This window comes from Tamandua tetradactyla, chromosome 14 (assembly GCF_023851605.1).
Source record: "Tamandua tetradactyla isolate mTamTet1 chromosome 14, mTamTet1.pri, whole genome shotgun sequence".
Classification (NCBI taxonomy): Eukaryota; Metazoa; Chordata; class Mammalia; order Pilosa; family Myrmecophagidae; genus Tamandua; species Tamandua tetradactyla.
Window position 1 is genome coordinate 80,837,387 of NC_135340.1, and position 13,258 is coordinate 80,850,644.

At 35.7% G+C, this 13,258-nt stretch overlaps 1 protein-coding gene across 12 annotated transcripts in view; it reads right to left on the minus strand.

The window, feature by feature from the left end:
* Positions 1-13,258, minus strand: part of CSNK1G1 (casein kinase 1 gamma 1) — a 214,947-nt gene that overhangs the window by 143,389 nt on the left and 58,300 nt on the right. For 11 of the 12 annotated variants that reach the window (XM_077128196.1, XM_077128193.1, XM_077128195.1 and 8 more), the window contains one exon: positions 5,495-5,895. The exons of the other annotated variant lie outside the window; for it this stretch is intronic. In XM_077128196.1, the coding sequence (XP_076984311.1) occupies positions 5,495-5,675 (181 nt within the window). In that variant the 5' untranslated portion in view covers positions 5,676-5,895. The remainder of the gene's footprint in view (positions 1-5,494; positions 5,896-13,258) is intronic. 12 annotated transcript variants of the gene reach the window in all.

Consider the following 13,258-nt stretch of genomic DNA (forward strand, 5'->3'; position numbering starts at 1 on the left):
TTTCTTGTCTGATCTTAACAGCTACCTGGATTATCTTTCTAGAATATAAACCAGATCATGACTCTTGTTTTAAAACCCTGAATGATTCCATCCATTGCTTATAGGATAAAGTCCACATGTTTCAATACAGTGCAAACATTTTACAATCTAGTCCCAACTTACCTAACAGCCTCTCTTTCATTTTTCTTTCACTTCACACCTCATAACCACTCACATGTAACTAACTGCTACTCTGATAATATGCTGTCCAATTTCATATCACCTTGTGTTCATGTATCCAGCTGCCTCTATCTGGAGAGCCCTACTTCCTTGTTTCCATCAGTGGAGGGCCCGTCTTACTCTCAAGCAAATGATACTTCCTCTCTGAAACTTTTATTACCTTTCCCTGCCAAAGTAGTTTTCATAAATCTATCATAATACTTATTACTTCTTATTATAATGTTTCTCTTTCTCTCTATCACCAGGCTGGGATTCTTGAGGACAGAAACTATATCTTGTTATTCTTTTATCCCTCCCAAAGTACATATTCAACAAATGTTTGTTGAATGGATGATGGGGTGGAAACAGAATGGCAGAGAGCCAAACACACTAATCATGCTTTTGTTTTTTACTTTCTTCCTATCCATCTAGATATCTTCTAATTTTATCTAACAAATAAGAACAGCAAACAATATAGACTCCCTGCCCTCCCAGAGGCTTATATTCAAGTTAGAAAAAGCAATTAGCAGCCAAACACATACATAAGATCATTTCAGACAAGGATAAATGGAATAAATTAAAATAAAGCAGTTTGATGGGGCACAATGTGGCTAGGGAAGAAATGTACAACTTTAAACTGGGGAGGGAGTCAGGTCCGAGAAGGTAACAGAAAAGTTGTGGCCTGCTGCCTATAAACTTACTCTGCTGGGCATTTGCCAGTCATTTATCTTTCTTTCTACATCTTACCAAAGTGTGGTTTAGGAGTTTTGTGAGATTATGAACGTAAGGAGACAGTTTAAGTGGTCTAAAGGTAAAAAAATATATAAACAAAATGATGTTATTAAAAACATTACATATTTCAATGGTAGAGTGGGTGTTAATATTTACTTTTTACTTTAAAAATGTGTTTTAATCATATTAGTACTTCTTTATAGGATTATTGTCATTAGACTGAGAAAGCACTTTAGGATAAAGTCAAACCCAAATCGCCTTGAACATAAATTATCACAATCCGGGATTCTGAAAGTACAGCGCAAAGTGTTTTCACATAATAAGAGTGATTAAGAATGTCTTTTTCTAACGAAGCTGGAGGTCTCGCGCTGCCTGACTTTAAGGCATATTATGAAGCCACAGTGGTCAAAACAGCATGGTACTGGCATAAAGATAGATATATTGACCAATGGACTCAAACAGAGTATTCAGATATAGACGCTCTCATCTATGGACATTTGATCTTTGATAAGGCAGTCAAGCCAACTCACCTGGGACAGAGCAGTCTCTTCAATAAATGGTGCCTAGAGAACTGGATATCCATATGCAAAAGAATGAAAGAAGACCCATCTCTCACACCCTATACAAAAGTTAACTCAAAATGGATCAAAGATCTAAACATTAGGTCTAAGACCATAAAACAGTTAGAGGAAAATGTTGGGAGATATCTTATGGATCTTACAATTGGAGGCGGTTTTATGGACCTTAAACCTAAAGCAAGAGCACTGAAGAAGGAAATAAATAAATGGGAACTCCTCAAAATTAAACACTTTTGTGCATCAAAGAACTTCATCAAGAAAGTAGAAAGACAGCCTTCACAATGGGAGACAATATTTGGAAATGATATATCAGATAAAGGTCTAGTATCCAGAATTTATAAAGAGATTGTTCATCTCAACAACAAAAAGACAGCCAACCCAATTACAAAATGGGAAAAAGACTTGAACAGACACCTATCAGAAGAGGAAATACAAATGGCCAAAAGGCACATGAAGAGATGCTCAATGTCCCTGGCCATTAGAGAAATGCAAATCAAAACCACAATGAGATATCATCTCACACCCACCAGAATGGCCATTATCAACAAAACAGAAAATGACAAGTGCTGGAGAGGATGCGGAGAAAGAGGCACACTTATCCACTGTTGGTGGGAATGTCAAAGGGTGCAACCACTGTGGAAGGCAGTTTGGCGGTTCCTCAAAAAGCTGAATATAGAATTGCCATACGACCCAGCAATACCATTGCTGGGAATATACTCAAAGGACTTAAGGGCAAAGACACAAACGGACATTTGCACACCAATGTTTATAGCGGCGTTATTTACAATTGCAAAGAGATGGAAACAGCCGAAATCTCCATCAACAGAAGAGTGGCTAAACAAACTGTGGTATATACATACGATGGAATACTATGCAGCTTTAAGACAGAATAAACTTATGAAGCATGTAATAACATGGGTGGACCTAGAGAACATTATGCTGAGTGAGTCTAGCCAAAAACTAAAGGACAAATACTGTATGGTCCCACTGATGTGAACAGACATTCGAGAATAAATTTGGAATATGTCCTTGATAACAGAGTCCAGCAAGAGGTAGAAACAGGGTAAGATAATGGCCAATTCGAGTTGAAGGGATACAGACAGTTTAACAGGACTAGATACAAAAACTCAAAAATGGACAGCACAATAATACCTAATTGTAACGTAGTCATGTTAAAACACTGAATGAAGCTGCATCTGAGCTATAGGTTTTTGTTTTGTTCTGTTTTGTTTTGTTTTGATTTTACTATTATTACTTTTATTTTTTTCTGTATATTAACATTCTATATCTTTTTCGGTTATGTTGCTAGTTCCTCTAAACCAATGCATATGTACTAAGAAATGATGATCATGCATCTAGGTGATGATGTTAAGAATTAATGATTGCATATGTAGAATGGTATGATCTCTAAATGTTGGGTTAATTTCTTTTTTTCCGTTAATTAAAAAAAAAAAAGAGAGAAGGGATAATTGGAGATGAAGGGATACAGACTGTACAACGGGACTGAATATAAAAACTCAGAAATGGACAGCACAATACTACCCAATTGTAATGCAATTATGTTAAAACACTGAATGAAGCTGCATGTGAGGTATAGGTTTCCTTTTTTTTTTTTTCTTTCTATTATTGTTTTAATTCTTATTCTGTTGTCTTTTTATTTCTTTTTCTAAATCGATGCAAATGTACTAAGAAATGATGAATATGCAACTATGTGATGTTATTAAGAATTACTGATTGTACATGTAGATTGGAATGATTTCTAATTGTTTTGTTAATTCTTTTTTTAATTAATAAAAAAAAAAAAAAAAGAATGTCTTTTTCTCTAATCTCCAAAAAAAAAATTTTGGAAGAAAATTCACTATAGATCAGAAATAAATCTTAATGATATTTGAGTACTTTGAAAAAAACTAATAAAACAAAATAAAAACTGAGGGCTGGAGGATGAGAAGCAATGAGCTATACAAAATTTTAACAAAGAACTTTGTTGGTAGAAAGAATTCTAAGTGTAAAGGCCCTGTAGCAGAAATGTACTTTGGTTTTTGAGACACACAAAAAACAATGTGTTCGGAGAAGGAAATGAGTTTGAAAAAAAATAGTGGTAGCTAGCCATGGTGAAGGCGTACCTGCACCTCCCCTGAGTTTAGAATTTCCCAGTTAATATTTCCTGTAGTCTGTACAATCTTCTACTCACTGGTATCAAAGCAAGAGAATAATGGAATGGGGAATATCCCAATTTATTGTTAGGAAGATGCCAAATGACTCTGAAAGTTCCATTTTCTGATTTCTGCCGGGAAAAAGTAACCCTAGATATAATGCCATAATGATATGTTCCCAAAGCTAATGAAACCTGAGAAGTACATAAGAATAAAACCACTTAAAAAGGAAGGCAACATACATTCTATCCAAAGAAAAGTCAAACTGAGAAGTATCCAAATTATCCTAGATCCATGAGAAGAAATAAAATACACCACTCTACTATTATGAAAATATTTATCGACTACAAATTTATCCTTTTACGGAAAGGATTTTTCCATTCCCCTCTAAACTTAAAAGATTATATAATATAAATACAGACTTAAGTGATTAAGTAAAATAGATTTTCCATTGTCATCGACCAAGATTTTTTCCATCTTTATAGAAATAAAACAAACTTTGATGTTCTGAGAATACATAAATTTATTTGCATTAGAAACTTTCTCAGCAGTAATTTTGTGAATTCTTTATCATAATCTACTTAATACAAGCACTTATGTGATGTTAGAGTAAAGTCATTCCATTACATAAATGAATATTCACAGAACTAGTTGCTAAGGCAACTCAGTAGTTGCTAGGAAGTCAAGCAGTGTGAAATTGCACACCTTACTCCTATTCTCAGTAGTTTTCGCTAGATTTGTTAACCTGAAAGTGAACACATCTATAAAATATAAGGAGCTTTTCATTATCCTAGTCAGGTCTTAAAATTCTACGTTGCCAGCCTTCTACTGGTAAAAATAAATTCATTCTAACCATCCCTAAATTACATTCTTCACCTAGTGATCTCAGGCAAGTGGAACTGACGTTTCCCTGAGGCCCTGGGAGATCACAGGTTAAGACCTTTTCCATTTTCTTTTGCAGGACTATCAGGAGCAGGGAGCAGAGGTAACAAATAATAAACAACATATGCTCTCACCCTCCTGTTCCCCTACATGCCAAAATCTCTTACAATGGGTCTTCACAAAAACCCAGTTTCAACGCTATGAAACAAACACACACTTTAGTCTAAAAACAAACTCCTTCATATTCTCGAAGCTGATTTCCAATCGCATATATTTTTAAAGTCTTTTATTTTCTCTTTCACCTATACATGTAGGGAGGGCCATAATAAACTGTGTAAACAATGTACCACCTTCCCAATCCAACATCTTCAAATTGGGTGATAAATGCCATCTCATCCAGGAAGTCATACTTAAAAGAGAAAATCTATTTTCTTGTTTGTGAAATAAAATTGCACAATTTCTCCCTGGAGTTCAATTCTGATATTGGGACATTCAGGAAAAAATACAAACAGTATCTTTTGGATAAACTCTCTAAATAAGATGCATATACTTACAGACTAATTCTGGGTATTACTGAAAAAGAATTTACTCTCTTCCCTTTTTAGGGACAGAGTTTGTTAAGAATGTAGAATATAGGACTCCAGATCAAATCTACTAAATCAGAACCTGCATTGTAATTATACCTATCTGCAGATCTCCCTGCATCACAAAATCTTAGTTTGCAGAAAATTTTTAAAAGCCTATCTCACACAAAGAGAGATGAAACTCACCTAACAATTACAATAATGATTGCAGTCCTCGTCACAAATTCTTCAGTTTACACAATATCTGTCCCTAGTTAAGAAAAACTTTTCATAAAATCATAAGCCGATTACCATGAAACACATTAAATTTTATTATAGCTATTGTTGTTGGTGTTAGTAGATGCCACTGACATAACCAAATTCTTACCTAGTCTGAGCTCTCCGAAGTTCCCACATCCTATCTTCTTGCCAACCCTGAAATTGGGTCCCACCATAAGAACCCCAGAGGATGTCGAGGAGCCAGATGGTCGGGAGCAGTGTGCATTCCTTTGTGCCATGGGTTTAGTGGTCCGTTGTCTTTCATCCTTTTCCCTAATAGGATGGTCCATGATCCTATATGACAGAGTCTCGGCACAATGTGTAGGCTCAGTGTATACCTCTCTTCAGTAAGAAAGTATGTTCAAATGAACCATAGTCAGAGAAGGGTAAGATGTTCTTTTGGCACCATATTTATGTTTCTAATGTATTTCCAAGAGATGAAAAACCACGGATTAGTTCCTGTAGGACATGTAGTCTGAAGATCTCAAGCATATGAGGATATTTTGCAACCTAGGTGAAAATAAAGAAAATAATATAGTTAAAAATTAAATTTTAAAACAAATTGAGAAAGTTACCACTAATTAGACCCCTATCCAAAATATGAACAAAGTGGATAGCTTCCTAAAATGAGTTTTATATCCTTCCAACAGTTTAGCAATCTGGACTAGTTATTTATCTAATAACATAAGTGCAATAGGCTACAGACCATGGGAAAACACAACCTTTTCATATAAAATGCTTTCTTCTACTACTGTACCTATGACCAAAAAGACAGCAATTTTGAATCAAAATGGTTGCATGGAACAATTCAGGACTCCATTCCCTTAAAGAAGCTTTGAACAACAAGCAAGAACTGGCAGAAACAACTTTCAGAAATCTCCAGAAAATAGTTAAAGGATTGCAATAACAAGGCAAGTACTGAATCAAGAAAAAGATAATTTTAAAATGATAAAAAAAAAAAAAAAAGTGATGTAGATCTCCTGGCACCGTAGATGGTCCCTCCTCTAACCCCTTACAACCTTGGCAGAGCTGGCACAGAGCCAGCCAGTACTCCCAATAAAAATCCCTCATTCCAGTTCTGGAGGGAGTAGAGTAACCTTTGTGCACACAGAGGAACATGCACGTCTAAAAAGACTTTCAAAAAATTCCACAGTACAAAGGAATGCACACTGCTCCTAAAAAATGGTCAGAAATACACTCAAAGAGCTAGAGGAAAACAATTAAAGAACTAAAGGAAATAAGGAAAATGAGAGATCAACATAAAAAGAATATTAACAGTGACATGGAAATTATGAAAAGGAAACAAACAGTGCTGAGGAATGCAGTAATAGAAATTTAAAATGCCCTAGAGGGGTTCAACAGCTGATGGGAGATGGATGAAGAATCAGTGAACTTGAAGATAAGATCACTGAAATTAGCCAGTCTGAAGAGGAAAGAATAAAGAAAAGTGAACACAGCCTGAGGAACCTGTGGGACACCATCAAACATATTGATACATGCATTGTGAGAGTCCTTGAAAGAGGGAGTGAAAGGGGCATAGAGAGTATTCAAAGGAATAATGGCTGAAAACATCTCAAATTTAATGAAAGACATGAATTTACAGATCCAAAACACTCAACAAACTCTAAACAGGATAAACCAATAGCCCCACACCGCACCATTTTACAGTCAAACTGCTGTATGCCAAAGATAGAGAGTTCTGAAAGTTGCAAGAGAAAAGCCCCATGTTACCTACAAGGGAGTCTTAATAAGATTAAATGTCAATTTCTTATTGTAAACTATGGAGCCAAAAAGGCAGGGGGATGACATATTTAAAGATCTGAAAGCAGAACTGACAATCAAAAATTCTGTGTTCACCAAAACTGCCTTTCAAAAATGAGGGAGGGATTAACCACAATTGCAGGCAAACAAAAGCTGAGGAATTTCGTCACCACTAGACCAGCCCTATGAGAAATGCCAAAGAGAGTTCTGCAGGTTGAAAGGAAAGGACACTAGACAAGTTACAGAAGCCACATGCCACATGAAAAAATAAAGATCTCTGATAAACATAAAAATATGGGTAATTACAAACTCCAATTATATTGTATTTTTGATTTTTAACTCCACTTTTACTTCCTACAGGATCCAAAAGCAAAGGCAAAAAATATAATGATAAGACAATAGTTTTAGACTCATAATGTATAAATATGTAATTTGTGATAAAAACTACATAAAGATGGGGGAATGGAGGGGTACAGGAACATGCTATTGATGTTAAGTTGATATCAAAACAAACAAAATTGTTATAGATTTATGATGCTAAATTAAAAAATATATATTTTTATTGATAAACAACACAACACAAACATTCTTTTTTTTTTTTTTTTTTTTTAAAGGAAAGACAGAGAGAAGGAAGGAAGGATAGAAGGAAGGAAGGAAGGAAGAAAGGGAAACATTTTTAAACATTTTCTTGTTTTATTGTATTCTGTTTCTCCGTTTTTGTTACATGGGCTGGGGCCGGGAATCGAACCGAGGTCCTCCGGCATAGCAGGCAAGCACTTTGCCCGCTGAGCCACCGCGGCCCGCCAAACATTCTTAACATACAAACATTCCATACATGGTGTACAATCAATGGCTATAATATCATCATACAGTAGTATATTCATCACCATGATCATTTTTTAGAACATCTGTATCACTACAGAAAAATAAATAAAAAGAAAAAACATAAACGTACCATACCCCTTACCCCACCCTCTCACTGACCATCTATCCATTATATTTTTATTTTATTTTATTTTTGTATTACCAAACCAAAACAATATACAAACATGAACATTCTTAACATACAAACATTCCGTGTATGGTGTACAATCTAACAGCTCACAATGTCATCACATAGTAGTATATTCACCACCATGATCGTTTTTTAGAACATTTGCATCACTCCAGAAAAAGAAATAGAAAGGAAAAAGAAAAAAGCTCATACATACCATATCCCTTACCCTTTCCTCTCACTGACCACTAGTATTTTCATCTACCCAATATATTTTAACCTTTGTTCCCCCTATTTTTTTTACACCCCTTACCACTCCCGTTCATTGATCACTAGTATTTCAATCTACTCGGTTTTAACATTTGTTCGCCCATTATTTATTTATTTTTAATCCATATTTTTTACTCATCTGTCCATACCACTGATAAACGAAGCATCACACACAAGGTTTTCACAATCACATAGTCACATTGCCAAAGCTATATCATTATACATTCATCTTCAAGAAACACGGGTACTGGAACACAGTTCTACAGCTTCTGGCATTTCCCTCTAGCCTCTCTTATACACCTTAAACTAAAAAGGGATATCTATATAATGTGCAAGAATAACCTCCAGGTAACTTCTTGACTCTGAAATCTCTCAGCCTCTGATATTTTATTTTGTCTCATTTCTTTCTTTCCCCTTTCAGTCGAGAAGGTTTTCGGAATCCATTAATGCTGAGTCCCAGCTCATTCTAGGATTTCTGTCCTACGCTGTCAGAGAGGTTTACGCCCCTGGGAGCCATGTCCCAGGTAGAGAGGGGGAGGGCAGTGAGTTTGCTTGTTGTGTTGGCTGAGAGAGAGAGGCCACATCTGAGGAACAAAAGAGGTTCTCTTGGGGGTGATTCTTAGGTCTAATTTAAGTAGGGTTAGCCTATCCTTTGCAGGGTTAGGTTTCATATGAACAAACCCCAAGACTGGGGGCTCAGCCTATTGCTTTGGTTGTTCCCACTGCTTGTGAGAATATCAAGAATTTTCCACTCGGGGAAGTTGAATTTTCCCCCTTTCTCTCTGTTCCCCAAAAGGAACTTTGCAAATACTTACTTATTCCCTGTTCAAATCCTTCTGGGATTTATCAAGGCATCAATCTGGACAAACCTACGAAATCTCATGCCCTACTCAAGGTTCCATGTACTTACGGTGTTCAATTAAGCTGGCCACAGAAGTTACATTAGGAAATGCACTAGTCGAAATATAAATTTTATACCAAATAAACATTTTTTGCTTTAGTCTTACACATAAGTTAATGTTTTAAAATATGAATTATCATCTATTTTCAATACCCTGCATTACTGACATTCCTTTGTTTTTCCTCATGCAAAACATTTTTAAATTTGTACATTTAGTCACTATCATTATACACTCTATGCACTCCTAGATTATACCATCTCAGTCTTTATCGTCTATCTTTCCTTCTGATTTCATTTGTGTCCCCAGCCCTCCTCCCTCGATCATTTTCACATTCAGCTCCATTCAGTGTTCTAACATTATCATATTACAGTTAGGTAGGACTGATTGAATTTTTACAATCAGTCCTGTTATACAATCTGTATCCCTTCAGCACCAATTACCCAATATCTACCATATTTCTATCTCCTGATGGTCTCTATTTTTAACTGAAATTCTCCTAGTTCATTTACTAATGTTAGTTTGTATCAGTGAGACCACACAGTATTTGTACTTTTGTGTCTGGCTAATCTCACTCAGCATAGTGTCCTTAAGGTCCATCCATGTTGTTACATACTTCATAACCTTATTCTGTCTTACAGCTGCATCATATTCCATCATATGTATATAAAACAGCCTGTTTAGCCACTCATCAGTTGATGGACATTTACAATTGCCAAGAGATGTAAACAGCCCAAATGTCCATCCACAGACTTTGTGATATCTTTTATACTCAATTCGTCATTAACACTTGGGACACCACTGTCTACACCACTCATTTGCCACCTACCATGTACCAGATTATATTGAGATATACTGTAATATCTGATTTGATAAGACTTTGAGGTTAAGGATGCTGTTATATTCCCTTTAATTTCTTGTGCATAGTTGGTACTTAGCAAGTATTGAGCAATAATTATAATGGCCTTGCTTAATTGACAGAAAACAGATTCCCAGTGATCAAACCAAATATTTATACAATGTAATAAAAGGAAACATAATTCTAAATAACACTAAGAACTCCTAGAACTGATCTAACAAGAACCTAGTATCATAAATTTAAATTGATTAGTTATTAAGAGAGGTGAGCTAGGATTTCTATTTCACCAGGGTACTAAAATTCTTTTTAGTCACATTATAAAAGTATCAGAACAAATATTTAAAGAACTGGAGAATTACAGCTGTGAATTCCTCTGTGAAGTAGAAAATAAATCATTGATTTACTATGTTTATTTCTAATTCAAATGGCCAATAAGCATATGAAAAGATGTTCAACATTGTTATTAGGAAATGCAAATCAAAACCACAACACACTGGAAGAGCACCTGGAACCCTCAGCTTTATACCAAACACCTTCACAGTTTTGCTACAATCTCCCAAGAAACAAAGAAAATGAACAGATTTCAGGTATCAATGTCGTTCAAGGATGTGACTGTGGAGTTCACCCAGGAGAAATGGCAGCACCTGGGCCCTGCTCAGAGAACCTTGTATAGAGATGCGATGTGGAAAACTACAGCCACTTCATCTCAGTGGGGTACTGTTACACAAACCAGAAGTAATCTTCAGGTTGGAACAAGTAGAAGAGATATGCTCATCAGAGAATGATTTTCAAAACAGGAGTTCCCCAGGGCCCCATCCAAGATACCACATTACGTTTAGTGATCATGTCTCCCTGAATTTCTCTTGGCTGTGGCAGCTTTTTATACTTTTCTTGCTTTTGATGACCTAGACTTTTTGAGGAATACTGGTTTAGAGTTTTTGGTTATTTTGGATATAGGTCCTTTATAGGTAGGTGTTTTGTAAATATTTTCTCTTAACCTGTGGCTTGTTTTTCATTCCTTTAACAGAGTTTTTCACAGAACAGAAATTTTAAATTTTAATAAAGTCAATTTATCAATTAAAAAAAACCACAATGAGACACTACCGCATAACCCACTGGAATGGCTATTATTAAAAAAAAAGAAAATAACAATGTTGAGGATGTAAATAAGTAGGATCCTTAATATGTTGTTGGTGGGAATGTAAAATGGTGTAGCTGCTGTGGAAAGCAGGTTGATGGTTCCTCAAAAAGTTAAATATAAAATCACCATATGACACAGCAATCCCACTTCTAGGTATATACCCAGAAGAATTGAAAGCAGGGACTCAAACAGGTATTTGCCCTCTGATGTTCACAGCAGCATTATTCACAAAAGCCAAAATGTGCTAACAACCCAAATGTCTATCAGCAAATGAATGGCTAAAAAATGTGGCATACAAATAAAATGGTATTGCTCAGCCTTAAAAAGGAACAAAGGGTGGGCCATGGTGTTCAGCAGGCAGAGTTCTCGCCTGCCTTGCCAGAGACCTGGGTTCAATTTCCTGTGCCTGCCCATGCGAAAAAAAAAGGAGTGAAACTCTGCATGTAACTACATGGATGAATCTTGAAGACATCATGTTGAGTAAAATCAGCCAGACACAAAAAGACAGATACTGAATGATTGTACTTATATGATTCTACTTATATGAAATAGAAATTTATAGAGACAGAAAGTAGAGTACAGGTTACCAATGGCCAAAAAGGGTTAAGATTTAATAGGTGTTAGGTTTTTGTTTGAGGTGGGGGGAAAGTTCTGATAATGGATGGTGGTGAAAGCAGTGCAACATTGTGAATGTGATTAATTCCACTGAAGGAAAACATAATAATCACAAGTACTAAGACAATTACACTCTGCCATAAAATTATCTACAATGTGTTATCTCTGTAGAGAAGGCGTGAGCCATTAGGAAAGTATGACCCAACTTTTTAACCCATGTTATATGCCATAAGAGGGCATTAGAAGATGAAAATTAACCCAAAGACTCCTTTTGTTTTAAATCCAAGTCTGAATATTCTCAACTGGGAGCTTTTCTGGCATTTTCAATATTTAGCACCTACGCATTTTTAGAGGCTATGCAGAAACAACCTATTTAACAAAGGCACAAAGTTGGTGATATAGAAGATTGAGGCTAGAAATCTGCAATTTTATTCTTAGCATTGCCACCAATTTGATTCCCTCCATTTGATTCACTTTCTCCAATGGGAAAAGGGATATATTTCAAACCTTATCTTTTTAACAGAAGAGACCAAGATTTAAAGAACTGTAAAAAGAAAAAAAGGAGACATACACATGCTTTCTTAAATATTATTTCTACATAAATGAACTGAAAGCATTTACTGAAAGAGTTAGCATATTTACAAAAGGTATCTAAAAGGAAAATTATAAGCCCCTACATTTAATCAAATAACACTTTAATTCAGCCAACAAATATTTAGTGGATGCCTCCTATGTGCCTAAAACTGAGCTAGTTACTGGAGATAAAAGAGAACTCAACATATACAGTATCTAGCCTCACAGAGCTTATAGTTTAGAGAGGACATTATCACATACAAATGTGAAAAAAAGAACTCCAAACTGGGACTATGCTCAAAGAAAACAAAGACCTGCTGAAATAAAGATATAGAGAAAGGCCAAAGGGAAAGTTTTAGATAGAAGGTGATAGAAGTTGTGTTTAAACAGTGTCCTGAAGAGTGAGAAGGAGACAACACTGTCAATAGTTAGGAACAGAATCTATAGACAAAGGGAACAGTCTATAAAGAAAGGTTCTTGGTGAAAGACCAGTGAGGCTGGGGGTTAACATGCACAAGGTGAAGAGGTAATAGGACTCCATCATCCAGGATCTTATAGGATATTGCAAACAAGAAGCCATTCAAGCAGTGAAAGCACTTGGAGTGGCATTTCCAGTTTAGAAGAGATATTTACATTTTCTAAAATACTCACTCTGTCCTATTTAGTAGAGTTAACCTAGTCTTACATGAGTTGATAGAAGGCCATTATTTCTTTTCAGAGAGGTTAAGTTCACCGCTAGGTCACTCAGTCAAATCCAGCAA